Source organism: Crocuta crocuta, unplaced genomic scaffold, assembly GCF_008692635.1.
Source record: "Crocuta crocuta isolate KB4526 unplaced genomic scaffold, BGI_CrCroc_1.0 scaffold291, whole genome shotgun sequence".
NCBI classification, from domain to species: Eukaryota; Metazoa; Chordata; class Mammalia; order Carnivora; family Hyaenidae; genus Crocuta; species Crocuta crocuta.
In genome coordinates, this window is record NW_027527977.1 from 3002697 (window position 1) to 3029525 (window position 26829).

At 40.4% G+C, this 26829-nt stretch overlaps 1 protein-coding gene across 2 annotated transcripts in view; it reads left to right on the forward strand.

Moving 5' to 3' along the window:
- Positions 1-26829, forward strand: part of EFHC1 (EF-hand domain containing 1) — a 59055-nt gene that overhangs the window by 26371 nt on the left and 5855 nt on the right. Inside the window, exons 7-9 of one of the 2 annotated variants that reach the window (XM_077752835.1) lie at positions 4079-4195; positions 10593-10806; positions 11200-11347. In XM_077752835.1, coding sequence (XP_077608961.1) covers positions 4079-4195; positions 10593-10806; positions 11200-11347 — 479 coding nt within the window. Of the gene's footprint in view, positions 1-4078; positions 4220-10592; positions 10807-11199; positions 11348-26829 lie in introns of both variants that reach the window. The other variant, XM_077752834.1, reaches the window with a different exon arrangement.

Consider the following 26829-nt stretch of genomic DNA (forward strand, 5'->3'; position numbering starts at 1 on the left):
TGATCTCGCGGTTCGTGGGTTCGAGCCCCGCGTCGGACTCTGTGCTGACTGCCAGCTCAGAGCCTGGAGCCTGTTTCAGTCTGTCACTCCCTCTCTCTGTGACCCTCCCCTGCTCATGCTGTCTCTCTCTCTCTCTCCTAGAAATAAATAAAAAAAAAGTTAAAAAAAAAAATAAAATAAAATATTACTTATCTCTTAAACTAGAAAATCTGGTTTGAAGATTATAAAAAGATATGTTCAAGGATGTGTACTGTAACATTATTTATAATAAAGTGTAAGGAGATTGGCAGAATAAACTATAATATAATGAGAAGACTATAAGACTGTAAGAATGGTTAAAAAGAAAAAAGTCTCTGCATAGTAACATGGAAGAATGCCCATCATATTTGTAAGTGAATGTGTTTACGTGGCATTGTTTGTATAAAAACCACTGTTCACAGTGGTTAGTTCAACATGTGGGAATGGAGAGGTAGGGAGGGAAGTGCGAGATAACTACTATCTTTTTATATCCTGTGTGCTTTTAGTTTATCTTTTTATAGCAAACCTTTGTATTACTTTCATAATTTTTTTTCATTTTGATTTTAAAAAGACATCTTTTAAAATTCCAGACTGCTAGGGTATTTCATTGATCCTTGCCTATGTATCAAACCTTTCACTTAAAAATTGGGAGCAAAACTGAAACTGATTCATGAAGATCCTGGAAAATGGCCTTCTTTCATTGCAACATAGCTTTCCATAGAATTACACCAAGCCTCGAAACTGAGTTCTGTGTCCAAGAGTCCACTCTGCTCTAAGAGTAAGGTCATGGTGCTTTTACATGCGCCAAAATAGTAATCTGATAGACGTGAGCCTTCAGAGTGGTTCAGCCACGTATTTTAGAAATTCAAATAAGAATTGCGTGTGTTAAAAATGACACATTATACAGCAAGTTCAAGAAGTATCTGATGTATTAAGGCACAACTGTCCCATAGGCTGCAAAGTGCCGGTGCCTGTCACACACGTTTGGGTCCAGAGCAACGCATACTACTTCTTTGGTATAAAATAGGGTATTAATACCTGTGACCCTTCTTTATACTGCCACTCTGTGTGTAAGATAATGCCATGGCTCTTTCTTTTCAAAAGAAAGATGTGAATGGAAGGATGGAATTAGTGAATTCCTGCAGCCCAGGCTTCTGCCTTCCCCTGATAGGCTGCCCTGCTGCTCGCACTCAGCCTCCAGTTATACTGTTTTATGTGTGGTTTTGCCAGCACAGCGTTCTGATTTGCTCTCCTGGACTTCTGCTGATGCTCTTCCACTTGCTTGAACCACTTTTCACTTTTCCATCATTTCTTTACATGGCTCTTCCTTCTCCTCGCAGACTGGCAGCCTTCTCTAAAGTTCCTGGCTGGGCCAGTCACCTGTCCTGTGTGTTCCTGGGGTCCTGTGCCTCCTTCTGTCAGCACTGGTCTATTATCTTAGAATATCTATCAATGAATATTCTCTAGTAAACTGTAAGTTCTTTGAGGGCAGGGAGCACCTAACAGAGCACCCAGCAAATAGGACACATTTGGTATGTTTCTTGAACTGGACAAGAAGACTGCCTCTAAAGTATGTCTTTGTTCATCAAAGAGGCAAGTGATATTTTAGGCAAGGCTTTTAGAACCAGCATTTCATAAAAACACTTACAAAGAAGGATTTGGAATTTGGTATGCTATAAGTTCTCAGGGGCAATACAGTAGAAAGTATGGATGATGATGTTAATACCTCTCTCTGTCAGTTTTTTCTCTGATAGAACTTCTTACCAATGACTGGACTCATCGATTGAGATTTACAATAAAGTGCTTGTTCCTACCCCCAAATGTTGGGGTAGCATTTGATGCAATATACAGGAAAAGGTACCATAGGAGAGATTTAGATTTTTTTAACGTTTATTTTTGGGAGAGAGTGTATGAGCAGGGGAGGGGCAGAGAAAATGGGGGACAGAGGATCCCCTCTAACAGCAGTGAGCCCGATGTGGGGCTCTAACACACAAACCGTGAGATCATGACATGAGCTGAAGTCAGACACTCAATCCACTGAGCCACTCAAGCGCCCCCACGTTTAGATTTTGATCAAGCAAACTATTCCATCACTTTAGTTTATAGATAAGTATAGTGTGAGATAGCAGTCAAGGGACTTGCCCAAGGTCACACCGCAAAGTACAAGGGTGACTCTTAAGTATAAGATGACATTGTAAGCTGGAACCTGACCTAACCAGGAGGTAGGGTGGAGAGGGATTGCAATAAAATGGTACACTCGTGTAAAGGCTTTGATCCATCTTTTGAGCTGATCAACGCTTTTGAGTCCAGAATACATCTGCTCCCCATTCTTTTACTATCATCTTTTTCTCCTAACCTCTCTTCTAAAGAAAGGAAAGGGAGGGAAGGCTTAGATAAAGAGCAGAGAGACCTAAAGAAGCACTGTATTTTGGTTTGTTTGTTTGTTTTGCCCTATCTCACTTACCCTGCATAATAAAACTAATTCTACATCAACACATTAGTCATAGTAAGCTCTGTCTGCCTGTGTATGAAAGTATTTGTTGGAAATGAGTAGGAGAGAGTTACTTACCAAACAGCAAACACCTTTGAGCTGTCCTTAGTCATTACATTTCAGTCATTTAAATACTGAACAACATAGTTGGAAAGCAGGGATGGGAAGCCATAGCTGGGTCTAGAGGGATAAAGCTAGAGCCAAGCCTATGGTCAGGAATAGAAGTGGATATGAAGTGGACATATTCATGACCCTTAGGTCAGGCTGTTCTGTTAGATCAGGAAGAAGTAAGCATGGGTCCCTTGACCAGATGTGTTCTGTGTCTGCTGAGAACACAGACTCCTGGCTGTCATGCCAGTTTTGTGAAACAAAAGTCAAGAAATAAAAATATTAGAAATATGGGGGCGCCTGGGTGGCTTAGTCGGTTAAGCGTCCGACTTTCGCTTAGGTCATGATCTCGCGGTTCGTGGGTTCGAGCCCCGCGTCGGGCTCTGTGCTGACTGCCAGCTCAGAGCCTGGAGCCTGTTTCAGTCTGTGACTCCCTCTCTCTCTGACCCTCCCCTGCTCACACACTCTCTCTCTCTCTCCTAGAAATAAATAAAAAAAAATTAAAAAAAAATATTAGAAATATGGAGATAAATAGGAGAAAAGGAGCACAAGCCAAGCCCTGGCCTCCCCCGACTCCAACAGACAGACAGACGCACACACGTGCGCACACACACACACACACACACACACACACACACCATTTGGGTGAACTGAGAAAACAGTGTCCAGATCTGTTAGGCTGAGGCCCACACCCTAGAACAAAGAAATCACAGACCCTTGGGCTTCTTCACGGTAGGATGACCACAAGGCCCAGGATTGGGAGTAGGGCCCGGGTTCTGCTTGGCAGGAAGAAGTCAGTGGACATCAGCAACATAGGAGCTGTATNGGTCAACTGTCTGGAAGCAGATGATCCTCCTCCTGACGTATCATCAGAAAGTCAATAGTAGCCTAACACTATGTCACAACACCTGTGTCATTCATCTCATGTCACCTCATCATGTAGGCATTTCATCATTTCATGTCCTCACAAGAAGAAGGGTGAGTGCAGAACAATAAGATATTTTGAGAGAGAGCCCACATTCACATAACTTCCATTAGTGTGTTGCTATAATTGTTCCATTTTATAGCTAGTTACTGTTGTTAATCTCTTACTGTGCCTAATGTATAAGTTAAACTTTACCATGGGTATGTACGGGAAGGAGAAGAGTATATATAGGGTTCAGGCATCTGCTGGGGGTCTTGGAGCATACCCCATGGGTAAAGGAGGCCACTGTACTTTGAGTCTAGCCCTGATGGTTCCTGCGTAGCATCATCAGCCACTCCTATGAGCAGCGATCATGGTGTAAAGTCTATATATAAAAAGGAATGGAGTGTGCAATGTGATATTTTCTGAATACAGTATATTCTTATATATGGAAATTGCTTTTGAATAAGTATTTTCTAGGTTAAAAAATAAACTTAGTTATCTGTCATGTAATTTTTATGCAAATAGTATCTGCTTTACTTCTTGTATTTCTTCAGGAATTACCTCCTTATAACGGCTATGGACAAATTGAAGACTCTGCTCAGAATTGCTTTGTTCTCATTCCAAAAGCTCCAAAAAAAGATGTTATGAAAATGCTGATGGACGATAGCAAGGTGCTTCGTTATCTGGCTGCATTGGTGAGGAGGACTTTCATGTGCTGAGAGTCCGTTCTGTCTCGGTGCCCAGTTGTCCACTTTGTCTATAAGCTGTAGAGTGATAGCTGGCAGAGTTGTGTGTTCCTTGAACAGTTGTGAGATCCAGTCCCCAGCCTTTGGACATGTTGGATAGAATTAGGGGTGTGCCCTGATCCCAGACCTAGCTCTGGTTCTGTTTTCTGTAACCATCTTTCATAGATCATTAATCTCTCTCTACCCCTTAAATTTTGACTGACCTGTTTGCCTTTTTATTAAGTAATTATGAAAGCCTGACATAGTCAAGTTATTTGTGTACCTGTGTGCAATCGAAGGTACGTGATTTCCTTGAGGATAGGGACCAGATCTTACTAATTTTTATCATTACCTGTGACATCTAGCTTGGTGCATTTTATATTCATTAAATGTAATAAATGGAATCATACCAATTCAATAGATATTATTTTGAGAGGTCATATAGCTAGGGGCTAAGAACATGGGGTTGGAAACAGACATAAATCCCTAATATTCCACTCCTTGGCTGAATTACCTGAGGCAAATTAATGATGGGAATTCAAAGGATAATGCCTTGAAAAATGGAAAATATGTAGAAATAGGAATGTAAGCATTTTATTTAGAAACATGGACATAAATAGAAATCGAAATAAGTTACTTCTGGAAATTGGAATTGGGAGTGTGGAGAGGTGGGCCAAGTGACTTTTCAAACTGTATGCATATATTTGAAAAAATAGAAGTTTAATCAAATATTTTTCTGAAATATAGCTGACTAATGTATTTTAGAAAAATATTGAACAAAGCTTTAAGTAAAAAGGGTCCTAGCAAACTCTAAGCCAAGTAGCACACTCCACCTGTAAAAATTCTGATTGGTGAATGTTTTAAGTAATTACCAAGTTCTCTGGTAATAAAATAGAATAAAATAAAAATAGAGTACATTTCTATTTTATTACTTAAAAAATTTTTTTTAATGTTAATTTATCTTTGAGACAGAGTGTGAATGGGGATGGGGGGCAGAGAGAGGGAGAGGGAAACACAGAATCTGAAGCAGGCTCCAGGCTCTGAGATGTCAGCACAGAACCCGACATGGGGTTTGAACTCACAGACTGAGAGATCATGACCTGAGCTAAAGTTGGACACTTAACTGATTGAGCCACCCGGGCACCCCTAGTACATTTCTATTTTACAATGTAAATAATTTTGAGAATATGACAGTACCTCCAATATAAGCAATCTTAGTGCTGCCATCTTACATGTGAGCAAGGCAGTAGAAAAGAGTACATGGGTGTTTTTACTACAGAGAAATACCACAGACCTCGAGAAAGTGACATGAAAAGCCACCATGCAGAAGGAAGCTAGAAAACAAATCTTATCCCTGCAGCTCTGAGAACCCTCAACCCGGTATTCTTTTGATCAAGAACTGGTATGATGCTTAGGCTGTGAAAAAGGAAAAGCCTCACATGAGTTTGTAAACTACATAATTGTAGTTTGCCTCCCATGCCTGCAAATCATGGAAAAATTATTATATTCTATAATTGATTACAAAAATTGCTATAAATAATGTTAGATATTGCTAGATATTGCTAAGTAAGGAGAAAAAAATACATTTATATTGACTGCAGTGGTCTATATTCACAAATAACCTGGGCAAATGTGATAATCATAAAAGGTTGATGAGTCAGTAGAAGATTTCTATTTCTAGCAATGATAGACTAGATAATTTGGACTTCCCTCTTGTTGAGGGTAACTAGAAGAATTGGTGTGTGTACCCATGTGTGTGTGTGTGTGTGTGTGTGTGTGTGTGTGCGCGTATGCATGTGTGTGTGTATTTACTACTGTGTTAAGGTGCTGGACAATAAGATGTGAAGAATCATTGAGCAAGAAGCATGGAAATATTGAAAACCAGAGAGGTGAGCCTGGCAGGAGCAGCCATTTTTGCTCTGGGAATTGTGCTGGGTGTGGTAGAAGCATATCTGAAGGCAAATATTGGAATGTAGGGTCCATCAAAGGCAGAAGTAGCTGGTAAACCCTCTGTACTTTAGTCCATAAGTGCATAACCCTTGAAGGGACTATTGTCTAGCTTTGAATTATCTCAGTCTCTGAATTATCTCAGTTCCTGAAATCAGAATGACGTGATCCTAGACACCTAATGACCCAGGTGTCCGGCAGAAGCAAATTAAATTCTTTGAAGATACCCTCATCATATGTTTCAAACTATTTCTCCAAACAATGTGACAAATACAATGTATGGCATTTATTCAAGAAAGCAATATGAATAATACATTGTCTAGACACAAGGCAACAGAAGATGACATGAAGCAAAATGAACACAAACAATAGACAATAGAAATAGATACACAGAAACTTCAAATACTAATGTTATCAAACTCATTAAAAAAAAAACCAAACAATATTTCCAATGTTTAGGGAGAAAGAGGATGAAGTTGAGGACTTCAGCAGAGAACAAGAAGCAAAGTATTTTAATTTATGAAAAATTATTGTAGGAATAAAGGGATAAATTAAACACAGGAAAGTATTTGATAAAATTCACCTTTTATGTCTTCAAAACAAAACTCTTAGTAAATAGAGTATAAATGGGCATTTTCTTAGTCTGAAAAAGAGTATCTTTCAAAAATATCCATATCTATATGGGGAGTAAGAAGAAAATCTGACCTCACTTCACACCAAAAATAAAGATCAATTCTGGGTGGATTGAAGATTTAAATGTAAAAGGCAAAGCAACCAAACTTCTTGATTGTAATATAATCTTTACAGTAAGGAAAGATTTTTTTTTAAGCAGGACACAAAGAGCAGTAATTGTTTTAAAAATTGGTAAATTTGACACAGTAAGATGAAAAGTTTCTGTTCCTCAAAAAGCACCATTGAGACTAAAAAATCAAGGTCAGAGTGGGAGATGTTACTATAGAAATCAACTGGGTAACCTAGGTGCCTAAGTCAGTTAAGTGTTTAGAAGAATACAGACACAAAAGAATACATATGTATTTTAAGTTTTCATTTTTATGAAGACTAAAAAAAAACAGGCAAAACAGAACTGTTTAGGGAGGCCAGGTTTCTAGTAAAACTAAAGCAAAGAAACACTTAAGGAGAGATAGGATGTTGATTCGAAACGCTTTCTATGTTCCATCAATATTCTGTTTCTTGACCTGGGTGGTGGTTAAACATTGTTCATACTTTATGAAAATTCTTTAAACTGTACACTTTGGGGTTTATGCAGTGTTTCTCTGTGTTGTATTTCACAGTAAAGTGTGTGTGTGTGTGTGTGTGTGTGTGTGTGTGTGTGTACACGTTTAAAAGAACACCAGCAGAACTGTTAGTAAAGAAGTAGTGGTTATCTTATGGGCAAGAAGAAAGGTGATATTCTGGTCATGGTAATTTTCAAAGGTTTTTCCCTGACCTATTTAGTGAAGTATAGGGTGTATTTAGTTCATCACAAAAGCTCTGGAGGATGAAAAAAGGGTGCCTGACAGTAAGAGGGCCTCAGAATATGAGGACTTCATAAGAAAAGACAGAAATTCAAAAGGAGGAAGTATGTTGACGCAGTGATCAGAGACAAATCCAGTTAGGTTTTCTTGAGTTCAGATGGACACTGTACCTGTTTTGAGGAAATCAAATATACTAAAAACCCAGGTAGGCGGTTGGTGCTTAAGTAGAAACATGCTAGGGAAAAATCCGGGGCTTAGAGTATAGTGCAGGCTGACAAACTTGGGGAAGCTTGAGAAGAGCATAAAGGACGAAATGAGCAGTGGTCTCCACAGCAGCAGGCTTGCCCTTCCAAGGATCATGGGGACAGCATATAACCCATGGGGTGTGGAGAAAATACTACAGCCTCTGCTGATAATTTATTATGAGTGCATGTTATTTTATAGCCCCTGATATTTTTACATGTACTTTGGAATGCACAGAGCATGTTTATATAGAAGAACATATGTTGCATTATTCACTCATTCATTCAACTGCTTTGGGCTTGGCAGAGTTCTGGGCATTGAGGGTACAGCAGAAAACAAGACAAACATTCTGTCAAAAGTAAAGGAGGAGACAGAGTGATGGGGGAGGGGCTCATTTATACTGGAAGATAAAGGGAATGCTGGGGGAGGTAGGGGGCCAGAGTAAAGGAGAATGACAAGAATGAATGATGGAGGGAGCTAGCCAGTGGTATATTTGAGGGGACTGCATCTCATGCAGAGGTGGCGTACACGGAATGCAAGGTGGAAAGATCGCAACGAAGATGGGCTCAGGCACCAGCTCAGAGCTGTGCAGCCAGTGGCCTAACACGATCAAAGGGCTACAGTGGCGGGAGGAGGGAGTAGTCCCCCATGGTGCAAGCAACAAGGGGTGTAGGTAACAAGCCTGCAGACAATTACAAAATAAAACCAAAAGCTGATCTCCTTCTTACTGTCATCACGTGCCTGTAATTCTAAACATCAGCAATACAACACTCATCCTCAAAGAGACGTCACCTCTGTACAGTAGAAGTTCAGTTACTAAATGCAGGGAGAAGAGGGCAATAAGAAATTACCATTAAGCACACACCACCACAGCAATAGCAGCTGCAACTAGGATCCATCAGTGGATGCTAAAATTAAATTCAAATCAAAGGGAAAACCTTTGAGGAGAAACAAGATTTTCATAGTTTCAAAGCGTGTTCCTCAAGACATTTATCAACTGCAAAGGGAAATGTAACTTTAGAAGGGAGAAACCTAGCAGGTATCTTCTTAACCAAGTGACCAAGGTCGACATCACTAATAATAAGATACAGTAACATCATGACTTGATAGACTGAGAAAGACATGACATTTTTTCTGTGGTATTTTTGCCAAACGTGCAAAAATGAGATGCACAAGGAACATTCACCAAAATGTTGACCATTATGGTTCAAAAGTGTCAAGGTCATGAAAGACAAGAACAGAATGAGGAACTGTCACCGGTTGGAAGAGATCGAAGAGAAAGAACAACTAAATGCAATGTGAGATCCTGTATAGGAACCTGAAACAGAAAAAAAAAAAAAACATAAGTGAAAAGCAGGAGAAATCTGAATAAGGACAATAATGTATTTAACAGTATTGTACCATTACAATTTACCATTATTGTTGTACTCTTACTGTGACTTTGTACTGTGCTATGGTTATGTAAGATGCTAATGTTAGAGGAAGCTTGCTGAGGGGTATATGAAAAATCTCTAGTGTTTATGCAACTTTAAGCCTAAACTTAGTTCAAACTAAAAAAGGCAAAAATTTTTTTTTCATTTTTAAAATACTCTTGCCAGTGTGAACCATTGGTGGTCTCTCCCTTACCTCCTGGGTACAGCCCTGTCTGTAGCTGTGCACAGAACTTTATATTTTATTCAATGTGATGGGAATCCTCTGGAGGCTTGAGACCAGAGAGGTGATGTGATTTGATTTTTATTAACTATATTGTGGATATTGAAAAAATTTTTTCACTGTAGGAGTGTCTAATCAAAAAAGTTTGGAGACTGTTAGATTAGGGAATGGAATGAGGAGATTATTTTCCTAAGAGGAAACCCAGTAGACTTTCTCCGATAAAGGAGAAATTGTTATACAAGAAATTCCATGTTGTGAATGAAAAGATATGTGCTGGAGTTACACTTTGAGAGGATTTTGGTCAAGAATAAGCATGTCTGCATTTAGGCCTATTCAATCTGGAATTTGTTTCTTAAGGTTATGTGATCACTCTCAGTGATTTGATTTAGGAACAGTCTTGTCTACAAGGTAGTTTCTTAGAATCAGTTTCAACTCTATGACATTTTATTACTCAAACCCCCTTTCTTCAATTTTCTTTTTAAAATTATGTATATAAATGGATTGGTTTAAAGAACTGAACTTTGCATAATCATCTTGGTGTCCATGAAGTTGAACATGTCAGCCAAGAGATTTTAAACTGTAGGCAGCCTGTGACAGAATATAGCCCACATATGTTTTGTTTGGCCCTCATGGTGCTTTAAAAGCGTTAAGGTCAACATTTTAAGATCTGGAGTTTTATTTCTTTTCCAAGTTTTTTTTTTAAATTCTAGTTAGTTAACATATAGTGTAACATTGGTTTCAGGTGTAGAATTTAGTGATTCATCACTTACAACACCTAAAAACTGGGAAGATCTAGCAACATTGGGCCTACATTCCCACAAGGCAGTAACCAATCAGAGTTTAGCTAGGGCAGCCTCCTTTAAATGAGGCATGTCTATTTCAGGCCACCAGAATCCCACCGCCCCTCACCCCCATCACTTGTATATTTGGTTTAAATTTTATACCTAGTCCTGTAGATATTTAAGTTTAGAGCATCTGGATAGATCATGTACTGTCATAATAACTTCCTTTCTTCTCCTTTCTAGGACTCTCCCATCCCAGAAGACAAAGACCGCCGATTTGTCTTCTCTTATTTTCTAGCCAGTGAAATGATCAGTATCTTTGAGCCCCCTGTTCGCAATTCCGGCATCATTGGTGGCAAGTACCTTGGCAGAACTAAAGTTATTAAGCCATCCTCATCAATGGAAAACCCCATCTACTATGGCCCTACTGACTTCTTCATTGGTGCTGTGATTGAGGGTAGGTCTAAACACGGTTTAGCCTTTCCTACCTGCCAAGTGAATGGATTCTTCTCAGTTGGAATTTAATTCATTTAACTCTTGTAAGAGGCAGGTAGACTGTATTCCAGCTGAAATAAAGCTTGTATGCTTATATATGTGATACAGTGTCTTAATCTCCTGCCTTATCAATTAACTATAAGTTGGTTGCATTTGTGGGCTATGGATATAGACCCTGACTTCCTGGTCACTGAGTAAACTACTGCATATTGGTTTAAAGAGCTACTGAAAGTTCACTCATTCAGGTCACAAATGCCTATCTGTGAGTTTGTCAGTGGAGGATCAGTGTTATTTTACCCCTAATTGCGTGATTATAGACACAACCAACCTAAGTGTATTTCTACACTCTCTGCAGTGTTTGGCCACCGATTCGTCATCCTTGATACAGATGACTATGTTTTGAAGTACATGGAAAGCAATGCTGCCCAGTATTCACCAGAAGCACTCTTGTCCATTCAGAACCGTGTTCGAAAGCACGAAGCTCCTGCACCAGAATTGGAAAAGTATGTTCGCCCATCTAGAGTCAGTTTGCCTTTGGCACATATAAGATACTTAGAAAATACTTCTGGATAAAATGGATGGGTAATCACATTTTAGATTTTCAGATTTCTTTCACCAAATGGAAGTTATTAGACGTGCACAGAAGGCTCCCCAAGTCTACTATAGTAACTCGTAACTTAGAACTTTATCAACTTCATTTACTTAGCAAATAATTATTGAATGTCTAGTAGGTATCAGATACTTTCATTAAGTCCTTGGGCTTTTTATCAGTCAACAGAATAGACCAGAAGTTGCTCCTCTCATGGAGTTGACCTTGTCTTGTAAGCAGTAGGAGAGGGAGACAGCCAATAAACAACACAGTAGGTGATGAGTGCTATGGAAAAGCAGAGGACAATAGGGGATAAGGATTTCTGGAGGGTGGTGGTGGGTTGCAGTTGATCTGGGAGCCTGGCACACCTAAAGAAGGTGACAACAAGCAAACACTTAAAGGAAAAGGAGAGAGATAGGTAGATGTGTGAAGGAGGAGCCATCCAGGGAGAGGAAATGGTGAGTGTGAAGGCCCAGCCTGCAGACATGTGAGAGCCTGGGAGTGAGAGGAAGGGGAGGGGAGTTAGAAACTAACAGGGGACTAGATCAGGTGGGCCCCACTGGGCCTTTGGAAAAATGCTGACTTTTCTCTGAGTGAAATGGAGACCCACTGCGGGGGTTCTGTGTAGAGGAATGGCAAGATTTGACATGTGTTTTAAAAGAACTGCCCTGGTTCTTATGCTAAGACTAGATCAGGAGAGAGACGAGTTAGGATGACATCATAGCAATCCAGGCAAGAGGGGAGGGTGTGTGGACTGAGTGCATCAGTGAACGTGGGGAAAAGTGTTTTGATTCAGGATATATTTTGAAGGTAGAGCCAATATGACTTCAGACAGATTATATAGAGGTTATAAGACAGTGGTTAAAAATGACCAAGTTTTTTGTCCTGAGCAGCCGGAAGGAAAGAGTTGCCACCTGCTGAGATGGAGAAGATGTGCATTATGGGTGGAAGGTTTTTTTTTTGTTTGTTTGTTGTTGTTGTCGTTTGTTTGGTTGGAGGAGTATTTCAATTTTGGTTATAGTAGGAGTTCTGCCAACACTGACTCCATCTTTGGCCCTCCATCTTGTTCATGCCCACATATGTCCCCACTGGGGGCTGGTGTGTTCCTGGCGCAGTGGTGGTTAATGTCTGCCCTGACTGGATTGTGGGAAGGCTTGTTCTGATCTTCCCTAAAGTGGCACGCAGAAGGCCACTTTGGGTAACCAGTAGAGCTGTCTGGCTCACGGAAGGCCCTGCCATAAGTGACCAGTAGATATGGCTGGCTCGCGGAAGGCCCTGCCACAGGTGACCGGTAAAGATCCTTTGGTGCACAAATGGTACCACTTTAGATAGCTGCCCTGTGACCTCACTGCCATACCCCTCAATCCATGAGATCTGGAGATTGAAGTCCCAACTAGATGGAGAATGGGGGCAGAGAATAGCTGGGTACTGCCTGGATCAATCTACCTGATCCCCCTGTCAGTAAGTTACCCTGAAAGAAACTATATAAATGGTATAGAGTGGCTTACTTTGTTTTTCAGTCTTAAAGTGCCTTTCCATTTCAGGGGATACTTTACTGACCCTCTTTCACCTTCTAACAGATACACTAGGTTCAAGGTAACTATTGGATAACCAGGTAGAAATATCAAACAAGGCTTTGGATATATAAATCTGGGTTTCAGGCAAGAGGTCTTGGCTGGAGATGTAAATGTGGAAGCTGTTTGGCATATAGATGATGTTTTAGGCCACAAGACTGGGTGAAATCTCTAAGGGAATCTATTAAAATGAAGAAAATAGCTCCAAGGACAAAGCTCTGAGTCCTCCAAAAGTGAGTATCGAGTGAGGAGACTGGGAAGGACAGCTAATGAGGCAGGAAGAAAACCAAGTGGGTGTGGTGCCCTGGAAGTCAGGTGAAGGAAGTGCAGGCCACCCTCCCTTTGCACAGACCATGAGACTCTAAAAACAGCCATGCAAAAATAATCTTAATAGGAGAATTTACTATTACTCTGTGACCTTTAAAAATTTCTGTCAAAACATGAAAAAAACTAATGGTTATGAATATATAGGGATGTGAAAAAAATAGTAAAACCAATTTTTATTTGGTACACAGTGATTTAAAACATTGGCAACATTAAGAATTAAAGTGTTTTACTTCTTTGTAAAACACTTGCCAGGGTGCCTGGATGACTCAGTCGGTTGAGAGTCCAACTCTTGATTTCTGCTCAGGACATGATCCCAGGGTCCTGGGATTGAGCCCCGCGTTGGGCTCTCTGCACTGGCAGCTCGGAGCCACAGCTTTCCACAACTTGCCAAGAGTAGGTTGAACAGTGCTTGTCTCGTTCAGAGCCAATGAATATCTTTTTTATGTCCTGACAAACTGTCATATTCCTTTCTAATTTTGGATCAGCTTTCAACATTGTATTATTTTCACTTTCAATGTGGTGAAGTATCCCCTCCTCTTCTTTTAATGACTGTGAAGTACCTCAGAGTTCTTTTAATGTGAAGCTTCTCACTGCATCTGGGAGATCCTTACCCTTCCCAAGCACATACTCTCCTCATTTGGGCCCTGGGCTGCCTGTCCCCTGGCTGTGCGCTGCACTGGGAGTCGCCAGTGGCGATGGTGGCCGCGTTCCGTTCCCGGTCAGCTACCTCTGTACCTCCATTATGTTAGATTCTAGGTTTACTTCCAGTGTTAGCACTTTCTGTGTCTTTGCTTCACTTCCACTTTTCTTAGCCTGTTTCTTTTTTTCAATGATACATTTCAAATATACATTTTGCTATCTATCTGTGAGCAGCGAAATAGATACCCAGTGGCCAGTCACTGACAGACTGAGAAAAAGTGTGATGATGGTCATTGACGGATGTGCATGTGTTGTTTGTGTGGTGATTAGTGCACCGACCAGCCCGACCATCAGTTTGTGCTTTGTGCGGTTTCTCACAGTCAATACATTGCAGTCACTGAAATTTGAACCATATTGTTGAGGGACTGTGTCATTTAAGTCAACAGTGGTAACTGAAATTCATGCATATCCAAACCTTGCTAAGGTAGAGTTGCCTATATATATATCAAGGAAGACAAAATGACGCATTGTGTCAAATGGGGAGGTAGCAATGTAGGGGGATCCAAGTGGGAGTTTCAATGGAATGGGAAGGGCAGGAGAGCCTGATGGGAAGGGATTTAAGAGAGAATGGGAAGAGAAGAATTTGAGACCCTGGAAGTATAGACAACCCTTCTGAGGAAGTTTGGTGTAAAGGGAACTATCTAGGCAGTATCTGACAGAGGAACTGGAGTCAGCAGGGGACGTTTTTGTTTATTTTTTTTAAATGTTTTATTTATTTCTAGGAGAGAGAGAGACAGCGTGAGCAGGGGAGGGTCAGAGAGAGAGGGAGTCACAGACTGAAACAGGCTCGAGGCTCTGAGCTGGCAGTCAGAACAGAGCCCGACGCGGGGCCCGAACCCACGAACCGCGAGATCATGACCTAAGCGAAAGTCGGACGCTTAACCGACTAAGCCACCCAGGCGCCCCCGTTTTTGTTTATTTTTAAGAAAACATAAACAGCCTATTTGTACATAAATAGGAATGGCTCTGCAGAGAGGGAAACTGACAAATGTGTGAGTGGGGAGCTGTGTGGAGAATGTGCCAGAGGATTGGACCCTGTGGAGATAGAAGCACCAAGCATTCATCTCTGGCACTCGTTCTCAAACTTTTTGGTCTCAGAGCACCTGTAAGCTCCTAAAAATTAATGAGGGCCACAAAGAGTTTTTGTTTGTATGGCTTATATCTATTGATATTTACCATACTGAAAATTATACCTGAGAAATTTTAAAATATTAATTTGTTTAAAAAAATAATAAGCCCATTTCATGTTAATGCAGATAAAAATGTTTTATTAAAAGTAACTATATTATCCAGAGGCATCTCGGTGGCATCAGTCAGTTAAACATTTGACTCTTGATTTCGACTCAGGTCATGATCTAGTTGTTAGTGGGATCAACCCCATGCTGTCAGCACAGAGCCCGCTTGGGGTTCTCTCTCTGCCTCTCCCTGTGCATACTCTCTCTTTCTCAAAGTAAATAAATAATTTTTTTAATTTGCTATATTTTCCAAACAGAAAAATAGTGAGAAGAGTGGCATTGTTTCACATTTCTGCAAATCTCTTTAATGTGTGATTTTACTAATAGAAGCCAGCTTGATCTCGATCCGCTTCTCTATTCAGACTGTGTTACCATTTGTCATGTAATCTTTGGAAAACTTCACTGTGCATTTATGAGAAAACAGAAGTTAAAAAGCAAATAATACTGGCTTACGAGTGTTATGAGAAGAGTTTTGACCTCACAGACCCCGAAAGGGTCTCAGGAGCCTCCTGGAGCCCTGGGATTACTCTTTGAAACCTTGATCTATGGCAACAGGTAGGAAGGTGGACTGTGTGGGTGCAGCATCTGGAAGGTGGATGTGGAAGGCCCTTCTGAGTGTGCCGTTCTCAGAGCAGTTGTGCCATCAGAAGAGTAAGGATGGGGACATGTTGGAGGTTTGGGAGAGGCAAGAAGCTGTGAAATGCATGGTCCTCCATTAAGTTCCTCCTATCAATAAAATAAATACAAAAATAAAATGAAAATAAATGCATAGCACTATCTACTGAGAAATAAACCATCAATTATAATTGTTGTTCACCATCAATCAAAAACCCCATCCTATTCCCTGAGATGTAAAAAATATGAAACAAACGTCACAGGCCTAATGAAAGATGACAGCTGTCTAGGAAAGTAGGAGGGCACATGGACTAGACAAGCACTGTTTGGTGACTGGGCAGCATTAAGGGCTGAGGGGAGATTTGTAGTCATACATCTAATTCAAGTACTTCTTGGAAGTTTTTCCTGTAATTTCCCCATTGTCTATGCAAATACTAGCAAGATTGGAAGGCTTCTTGCTTTGGCATACTACCAGGAGAATCTTTTTTTTTTTTTTTCCTTCAAGGAAAAGATAATGTGTGGCCCTTAGGACAGGATACCAATGAAAATAAAAAATTTGAGTTCTGGGTTAAGAGTTCCATTACTATCCCTGTTTTGACCCTCATCTTCCCTCTCTTCTCTTGTAATGGGCCAGACAGATACGTGAGAGAAAAATGCTTGACGGTGATATGAATCCAGGTGCCACAGCTTCCCTGCCTTCCAGCCATTCGTCTTTGGCTCCTAACTCTTCCCTTCTGGGAAAGAACCCACTCTAAGGAGGTACAAATCCTTTATTTGATTAATCATCACCAAGACTAATGAAAGGGGATCTTGAGTACTTCTCTGACCCAAGTACTTCTTATGTCAAGTGTCAATCACAGCATGATAAAATTAGGAGTTAGCCTTTTTTTAAAAGTTTTTTTATTTATTTTGAGAGAGAATGTGAGCAGGGGAGAGGCAGAGAGAAAGGGAGGGAGAGATCCCAAGCAGGCTATGTGCAGACAGCACAGAGCCTGATGTGGGGCTTGATCTCAAACTGTGAGATCATGACCTGAGCTGAAATCAAGAGCTAGCTGCTAAACACTCTAAGCCACCCAAGCGCCCCTGGAGTTAGCCATTTGCTTTCTCTGAGCCAGAAAATTAAAAAGTACACAGGCAATTGAATATTGACTTTATCTGAAGTTCTTTTTGGTTTTTGGGTCCTTGTTGCAATATATTGAATCAGACTTACGAAAAGCAAATGCTCACAAATCCACTGCTCTACAGGAAATCTCCATGTATTCATATGTTATTGTCTAATTAGCATCCCTATTTGTGCTCTTCATTTTCAAGAGGACATTCCACCCCTGCTCAGCATGATCTTTTTCATCCTTTTTCACATCCAGCCACTTTTCCCATAGGGACATGCCCAAATATTCTCTCTCTCTCTCTCTCTCTTTTCTATTTTCTCTATACTCCAAGCTCTTCCATATTCACTTTGCAGTTGGTCTCAAATATGAGTCCAAATCATCCAAGGTAAGTTCCTTCAATTTTCCCATTCTTCACCTTGGAAAGTTTCTAAACCATCACTCATCTTCTTTTTACCTTCTTTTCAAAGATAAGAAGCTCCCATTTCTCCAAATTTATTTCTACTGTTTCGGGTCTGTAACCACGTCCTTTCTGACTGCTTCAGAACCCATGTTTCATAAGTTGCTTTCTTGAAGGTCATCAATCACTTCCAAATCTAATGGTCTTTTGTCATTTATTCATCAACTCAACAGACATTTGAGCTCGCATGCTGTGCCAGACCTTCATAGATGCTTAGGAAAATATATGAGAGAGTAGGTAGTAAATAGATTAGGCTTTGCGGGCCATACCATCTCTGTTGGAACCAATCAACTCTGCCCTTACAGAGTAAAAGCTGTCATAGACAATGTGTAAATTAAGGTGTGGCTATACACCAATTAGACTTTATTGAGAAGAACAGGCAGCAGGTTGGTATTGAACTGTTGTAGTTTGCCAAGTCCCTGGTCTAATGGTAAGCCTTGTTTGATCTACATGTAAGTTACTCTTGGCCATCGCTTCCTTATTTATTTGTTTGTTTATTTTTTAAATAGTTTATTGTCAAGTTGGTTTCCATATAACACCCAGTGCTCATCCCCACAAGTGCCCTCCTCCATGTCCATCACCCCCTTCCCCTCTCCCCCATACCCATTAGTCCTCAGTTTGTTCTCAACATTCAAGAGTCTNTAATTAGAAAAGAAATTAAAAAATATATGGAAACAAATACAACAATCCAAACTCTATGGGATGTGGCGAAATCAGTCCTAAGAGGAAAGTGCATCGCACTCCAGGCCTATTTCAAGAAATAAGAAAAAGTGCCAGTGCAAAATCTAACAGTGCACCTAAAGCAACGAGAGGGAGAGCAACAAGAGCACCCTAAATCCAGAAGAAGAAGAAGAAGAGAAATAATAAAAATCAGGGCAGAAATAAACAATATAGAAACCAAAGAAACAGTTGAACAGATCAATGAAACCAAGAGTTGGTTTTTTGAAAAAAATAAACAAAATTGATAAACCTTGAGACAAAATTTGAGACAAAAATTGAGAAGCCAGGCTTCTCAAAAAGAAAAGAGAGAGCACTCAAACAGACAAAATCATGAATGAAAATGGACTGATTACAACCAACCCCTCAGAAATTCAAGCAATTATCAGGGAATACTATGAAAAACTATATGCCAAGAAACTGGACAACTTAGAAGAAACTGACAAATTCCTAAACATTGCCTCCTTTTTAAATTCCATTTCTTTATTTTCTTTAAAAAATTTTTAACATAATGTTATATTATTTTCAAGTGTATAATAATATATTCACCTATTCTATACATTACTCAGTGTTTATCACAATAAATGTACTCTTAATCCCCTTCACATATTCCACCCACCCATTCCCCCACCTCCCCAGCCACCTTCCCACCGGTAACCAGTGGTTAAAGAACTAAATTTAAAAGTTGTTTTTTGGGTTTTTTTTTTCTTTGTTCATTAGTTTTGTAAATTCCACATATGAATGAAGTCATGCAGTGTTTGTCTTTCTCTGACTTATTTTGCTTAGCATCATACTGTCTACCTGCATCCATGTTGTTGCAAATGGGAAGATTTCATTCATTTTTATGGCTGAGTAATATTCCTGTGTGTGTGTGTGTGTGTGTGTGTGTGTGTGTGTGTGTGTATACCACGCTTTCTTTATCCATTCATCTATTGATGGACACTTGGGTTATTTCCATGATTTGGCTGTTGTAAATAATTCTGTAATAAACAGAGGGGTGCATAAATCTTTTCAAATTACTGTTTTCATGTTCTTTAGGTAAATACCCAGTACTTAGAGTTACTACATCATATAATAATTCTATTTTTAATTTTTTGAGAAGCCTTCATATGTATGTCTTCTACATGGCTGCACCTGTTTGCACTCTGTTCCTTTTTCTCTATATCCTTGCCAACACTTGTTGCCTCTTGGGTTTTTTTTATCTTAGCCATATTGATAAGTGTGAAGCGAGATCACATTGTAGTTCTGATTTGCATTTCTCTCATAAAGGATACTGAACATCTTTTCATTTGTCTCTTGGCCATGGATGTCTTCTTTGGATAAATGTCTGTTCATATTTCTACCTATTTTTGATTATTTACTTTTTTGATGTTAACTTGTATAAGTTCTTTAGATACTAACGCTTTATTGGATGTGACATTTACAAATCTCTTCTCCCATTTAGTTTTGCTGATTGTTTGCTGTGCAGAAGCTTTTTTACTTCAATATAGTCCCAACAGTTAGTTTTTGCTTTTGTTTCCCTTCCCTCAGGAGACTTACTAGAAAAATGCTGCTGTGGTTGATGTCAAAGAAATTACTGCCTATGCTCTCTTCTAGGATTTTTATGGTTTCAGGTCTCACATTTAGGTCTTTAATACATTTTATTTCTTTGATTTTGCATGTAGCTGTCCAGTTTTCCCAGCACCATTTGTTAAAAAGACTATTTTTTTTTGCATTGCATCTTCTTTTTTTGGTAATGTTTATTTAATTTTGAGAGAGAGAGAAAACAGAGTGTGAGTGGGGAAAGGGCAGAGAGAGAGGGAGACAAAGAATCCAAAGCAGGCTCCAGGCTCCAAGCTGTCAGCACAGAGCCTGTCACAGGGCTCAAACCCAAGAAACGTGAGATCATGACCGGAGCTGAAGTCCAGCACTTAACTGATTGACCCACTGAGGGACACCTGCATGTTCTTTTTTTTTAAGTTATTTATTCTGAGAGAGAGATTGAGCTCAAGTGGGGCAGAGAGAGAGGGAGAGAGAGAATCGCAAGCAGGCTCCGTGCTATTAGTGCAGAGCCTGATGCAGTGCTTGATCTCACAAACTGTGAGATCATGACCGGAGCCAAAATCAAGAGTCGATGCTTAACTGACTGAGCCACCCAGATGCCCCTTGTATTGTATATTCTAGTTTCCTTTGTCAAAGATTAATTGACCATATAATTGTGGGTTTTTTTCTGGGTTCTCTGTTCTGTTCCATTGATCTATGTGTCTATTTTTGTGCCAGTACCATACTGTTTTGATCACTACAGCTTTGTAGTGGAGTTGTCTGAAAAACTCTTCATCTCTTTCTATTCTAAATGATAGCCTTCCTGCATAGATTATTTTTGACTGCAGGTTTTTTTCTTTCAGCACTTTGAATATATGCCTTCTGGCCTGCAAAATTTCTGCAAAAATATTAGCTGATAGCTTTATTAGGGTTTCCTTGATATGTAATTAGTTTCTTTTCTCTTGTGGCTTTTGAGATTCTCTCTCTATCATTACTTTCTGCCATTTAAATTACTATGTTCCTTGGTGTGGACCTGTTTAGGTTGATTTTGTTGGGGCTCTCTGTGCCTCTTGGGTTTGGATTCCTGTTTCCTTCCCCAGATTCAGGACACTTCCAGCTATTGTTTCTTCAGATACATTTTCTGCCACCTTGTCTATCTCTTCCCCTCCTGGGATCCCTATAATGTGAATGTTATTATGCTTGATGGTGGTGTTGCCTTCCCTTAATCTGTTTTCATTTTTTTTAATTCTTGTTTCTCTCTCCTGTTCAGCTTGATTGCTCTCCATTACTCTGTCCTTCAGGTCACTGGTTCATTCTTCTGTTTCCTCAGATATAGTATTTATTCCCTCTAGTATATTTTTAATTTCAGTTATTGAGTTCTTCATCTGTGATTAGTTCCTTTTTATGTTTTCTATCTCTTAGTTGAGGGTCTCACTGAAGTCATCCACTCTCAAGTTCAATGAGTATCTTTATGAGCATTACTTCAGGTTCTCTCTCAGGCATACTACTTCTCTCGGTTTTGTTTAGCTCTCTTGCAGTGATTTTGTCCTCTTCTTTCATTTGGAACATATTGTTCTGTTTCCTCATTTTTTCTGTCTGTCTCTATGTGTTAGAAAAGTCAGCTACAACTCCTCTTGAAAGTAGTGGCTTTATGAAGAAGAGGTCCTGGGGTGTCCTGCAGTGCTGTGTCCCTTGCTCATCAGAACCTGGCACTTCAGGGCTGTCTCCAGTGTGTGTTGCATGTGCCCTACCGTTGTGGCTGAGCCGCATTTGCCTTCAGTCCACTTGTCTGCAGGGGCTCTTTGCCCATTGTGGACAATGACAATGTTTGGTCCCTCTGGTGTTAGTGGGACAGCCTGGGGCCCCCTGGGGCTTGAGTTAAGTTAGACCAGGCATTTGCCAAGGCTGCAGTAGCACTGAACTGCAGGGCACTCTGTGTTTTCCACTGAGAAGGTTTCGTTAGTGGGCAGGGTCTGCAGTCAGATCATGTGTCTGCCCCTAGCCCACTGCTGGGACCAAAGTTCAAATGGGGTGTGCAGATATCTTCCCCTCTCCCTGGGGCAGAGTCACTGTGGAGGGGTGTTGGGCTCTCTCAGGGCTGCTTGCACACTGCTAGGCTGGTGGCACCACTTTCACTGGACTCCTGCCCAGGTCAGGCTGTAGGGGGCGGGTCCAGAGAAGACCATAGGGACAGGTTGTGCGGTGCCAGCAAAGTCCATGCTGGTCCTCTGTGTCAGGGGTCCTGCACCCACTGGGGGGAAACTCCTGCCTGATGGGGAGGTCATGTCCACAGGAGAAGGTGCAAACAGAGCGTGCTGTTAGCAAGCTAGGTGGAGAATCTTCATACCTAGTTCAACCCTAGTTGCCCCAAGTCTCCTCCTATCTATGGCTGGGGGTGGAGGTGGGGGTGGGGGAATGGGGTGCCTACTCTTTTGTTCTTAAGTCTCCTGAAGAACCCTGCCCCTCCAGCACGTAGTCTGAGATTAGTGAACGAATCTCCCTCCTCTATACCCGCAGGCTTTTATTTCCCCCCCAAACTGTTGCTACTATGCTGTATCTTGGTGGGGCTTTTTGTGGTGCTCTCTCTTTAGGGGCATAGATTCAGTTTCCTATTGGCCTCCTGGCTCTCCCAGAGCCTAGCTGCCGGTTTTAAAGTTCCAGGTGGTAAGCCTTATCAATTGTTAGGCCCTTCCAATTTTGAAAACCAAATGTTATGGGGATTCATCTTGCCCATGTGAGTCCCCTGTGCCTGGGGTGCCCCGTGTGGGGTCTACTTCTCTCTTCTGTCCACAGTGGTGGAGTCTGTCTCTCCGATAGACAGTCCAGTGGGTCTGTTTGGCTGCTGACCATGTCTCTAACCTTCTTATCGTCTTTAATGTGGCCTCTTCTCTACATTTAGCTGTGGAGATCTAGTCTGCCATTCCTCAGGTCTTTTTTGGGTTATTTACACAGATGTGGGTATTTTCTAGGTATATCCATGGGATGAGGTGAGCCCCCTTTTTGAAACCCTCTTTTGAGTTCTAGAAAGTCAGAGTCTCTGATACCCCTGATATTCTCTGGAATTCTATTCTTTGTGTCTTTTTGCTACTTTTTGTCTATTAGGTTGGTTTTCCCAAGGTCCTATTTTTGGTCCTCTTGTTTGCTTTTTCTAAAGTCTCTGACAGTCTCCTCTCATCTCATTGCACAGTGTCTAAACATGTTGCTCTCCATCCCAACCACTCTCCTGATTCTAGTTCTAGATTCCTGTTGGCCTGTTCGATGTGTCTTCCTCCAGCTGAGCCACAGCACCTCACAATTTGTACAAGAAAAAATGTCATCGTCGTTCGCAACTCTCTAGCACAACTGCTCTTCCTTCTTTCTGTGTGTCTCATAAAGTTGTGATTACAGTGAGTTGTGGTAACATACGTAAAGTGCTAGCACAGTGTCTGGCACACACCGGAGGCAAGCCGTAAATGTTCATTGCCTGCTTTCTCTTAGTCACCTCAGTGTTCCATTGACCTTTGTGTGAAACCTTGGAGATAATTTTGACCTCTTTTGTTTTGCACTATATTCAATAAGCTAAATTCTTTCATTCTATGATATGTCTTGCCTCTGACTTCTCCTTTTCATTCTCCCCACCATTTCCTAATCTAAAGCACTCAGTCTCTTATGAGCTGCATTTGTCCACACATAACAACAACAAAAACAAATTTACGTGAGCCTCACTGAGTGGAGTCTTGTGTTCCTCCTGGAATAGGACATCTGGAGGGAAGCACTCCACAGCCAGTGTGGTAGCTTTGCAATGCCCACAGAGACGTGATGGTCTTTTCCTCTTCTCAGACACCTTAGCAAGTGGCTTTAGTCCTCCTGCTTTTCACTCTGTGGCCACACAGTGAACGTTCCATCTCCGGCGCTGCGTCTGTAGTCCAGGCAGGAAGAAGGGGAAGGACAAAGTGTAAAAGACTAAACATCCAATCTCGTCATGTCTTTTGCATTTTTAAAGGGCTTACCCAGGAGCCCCACCTAGCAACTTCTGCTGACATCTCATTGCCTGGGCCGCATCACAGAACCACTCCTCACTGCTGTTCCAAACAAAATAAGGGACCTGTTAGGAAAAGGAGAGGATGAATATTGAACAGGGGACCACTGGTGTCGGCCACGCTCCCATCACTGCTTACCTAGGTCTCCACAGTACCTCCCGACTTACCTTCCCACGTCCACTCTCTTTCCTCCTTATTCCATTTCACATGCTGTTACCAGACCAGTCTTCCTGAAATTTGGCTCCGAATTCATCATACTACTTTCCCCCCCTCAATTTTATTGAGGTGTAAGTGTATGTAAAGTGTACAACATGGTGATTTGATATACATTGTGAATGACTACCACAATCAAGTAAATTAACACATCTATCACCTCACATGGCTACCATTTATTTGTGTGTGCGTGTGTGTGTGTGGTGGGAATGTTTAAGATCTTGTAGCCAACAGCAAGTATACGGTACAGTATTATTGATAATAGTCACAATTAGATCTCCAGAACTTATTCATCTTGTTACTGAATGTTTTTTTTTTATCCCTTTAACTAACATCACTCCTTTTCCCCAGCCCCTGGTAACCACTCTTCTACTCTGTTTCTATGGGTGCAACGTTTTTTAGATTCTACATATAAATGAGATTATACAGTTTTTGTCTTTCTCTGGGTTATTTCACTAAGCACAATATCCTTCTGATTCACATGTTGTCACAAATGGCAGCATTTCCTTCTTTTTATGGCTGAATAATATTCCATTGTGCCATGTTTTTTAATACATGTGTCCCTTTTTAAAAATCCATTCATCCGTTGTTGGACACCATTTCGTATCTTGGCTATTGTGAATAATGCTGCAGTAATATGACATTGCAGATGTCTCCTTGAGGTCCTGATTTCTTTCCTCTCAGATACATATCCAGAAATGGGATTGCTTGGTCCTATGATAGTTCTGTTTTTAATTTTTTGAGGCAATTCCATAACTTTTCCATAATGGCTATACTAATTTACATTCTCAGTGGGAATGTACAAGACTTCCCTTTTCTCCACATCCTCTCCAAGTTATTATCTCTTGTCTTTTTGTTGATAACCTCTTAACAGGTATTATATCTTATTGTGGTTTTGATTTGCATTTTCCTCATGATTAGTGATGTTGAGTATCTTCTCATGTGCCTCTTAGCATTTGTATATGCCTTTTTGGAAAAAACTACTCAGATCTTTTGCCCATGTTTTAACTGGATTGTTTATTATTTATTTATTTTTGCTATTGAATTGTATGAGTTCCTTATATATTTTAGGTAATAACCCTCATCAGATATATGGTTTGTGCCATGGTCTGAATGTTTGTGTGCCCCTAGAATTTATATGTTGATATCTTTAAAAATTTTTTTTAAATATTTATTTTTGAGAAAGAGAGACAGAGACAGAGTGCGAGCAGGGAAGGAGCAGAGAGAGAGAGAGAGAGAGAGAGAGAGAGAGAGAGAGAGAGAGGAGAGAGAGACAGAATCTGAAGCAAGCTCCAGACCCTGAGCTGTCAACACAGAGCCTGACGTGGGGCTCGAACCCACGGACTGTGAGATCATGACCTATGTCAAAGCTGGACACTTAACTGACTGAGCCACCCAGGTGCCCCTCTCTGTTGATATCTTGATCCATATTAAGAAGTCATGTGATGGTATTAAGAGGTAGAGCCTCTGGAAGGCGATTAGGTCATGAGAGCGCTATGGATGGGATTAGCGCTTGTATAAAAGAGGGTCCAGAGAACTTACTAGCCCCTGTATGCTAGGGGGACACAATGAGAGGACACTGGCTCTAAACCAAAAAGAGAGCCTTCACTAGCCACCATGTGGAATGGTGCTGTCAGTGGTGCCATGATCTTGGGCTGTTAGCCTCCATAATTGTAAGAAATAAATTTCTGTTGTTTACAAGCTACCTAGTCTCTGGTATTTTGTTATAGTACTCCAAACAGACTAAAGCAGCTTGTAAATATTTTCTCCCATTTCGTAGATTGCCTTGTCATTTTGTTGGATTATTCCTTTTGCCGTGAAACAGCTTTTTAGTTTGAAATAGTTCTACTTGTTTGTTTTTACTTTTGTTGACTCTGCTTTTGGTGTCCTATCCAAAAAATCATTACCAAGACCAGTGTCAAGGAACTTCCCTCGGTTTAATTCTAAGAGTTTTGCAGTTTTGAAGTCTTATGTTTAAGTCTTCAATACATTTTGAATTCATTTTTGTTATATAAAATAGAGATCCAGTTTCATTTTTTTGCCTGTGGATGCTCAGTTTTCCCAGCACCATTTGTTAAAGAGACTGGCCTTTCTCCATTGTGTATTCTTGGCATCCTTGTCAAAGATTAGTTGACCATGTATGCATGATTTTTATTCTTCATTCCTTTAGTGTGGTAGCTCACATTTACTGATTTGTGTATGTTGGACCATCACTGCATATAAAGGATAATTACCATTTGATCATGGTGTATGATCCTTTTATTGTGATGTAGAATTCGGTTTGCTGGCGTTTTGTTGAAGATTTTTGCATCTATGTTCACCAAAGATATTGGGGTATAGTTTTCTTGTATGGACCTTGACTGGCTTTGGTTTCAGGGTAATGATGGATTCATAAAATAAGTTTGGAAGTGTTCCCTTCTCTATAATTTTTTTTTTTTTTTTGGAGAACTTGAGAAATGTTTGTATTAATTTTTCTTTAAATGCTTGGTAGAATTCACCAGTGAAACCATCTGGTCCTGGGCTTTTCTTTGTTGGGAGATTTTTTGATTACTAGTTCAACGTCCTTACTTGTTATTAGTCTATTCATATTTTCTAGCTCAATGATTCTGTTCAGCAGGTTGTACATTCCTAGAAACTTATTCATTTCTTTCAGTTAAAGCAATTTGTTGAATAACTGTTTATAGTGATCTCTTAGGACTCTTTGTAATTTTTGTGATATCAGTTGTAACATCTTTCATTTCTGATTTTAAGTCTTTTTTCCTTAGTCTACCTAAAAGTTCAACTTTATCTTTTTACAAAACCAGCTCTTAGTTTCATTGATTTTTTTTTCTATCATTTTTCTAGTCTCCATTTCATTTTTTTGCTCTGATTTTGATCATTTCCTCCTCCTTCTAACTTTGTGCTTAGTTC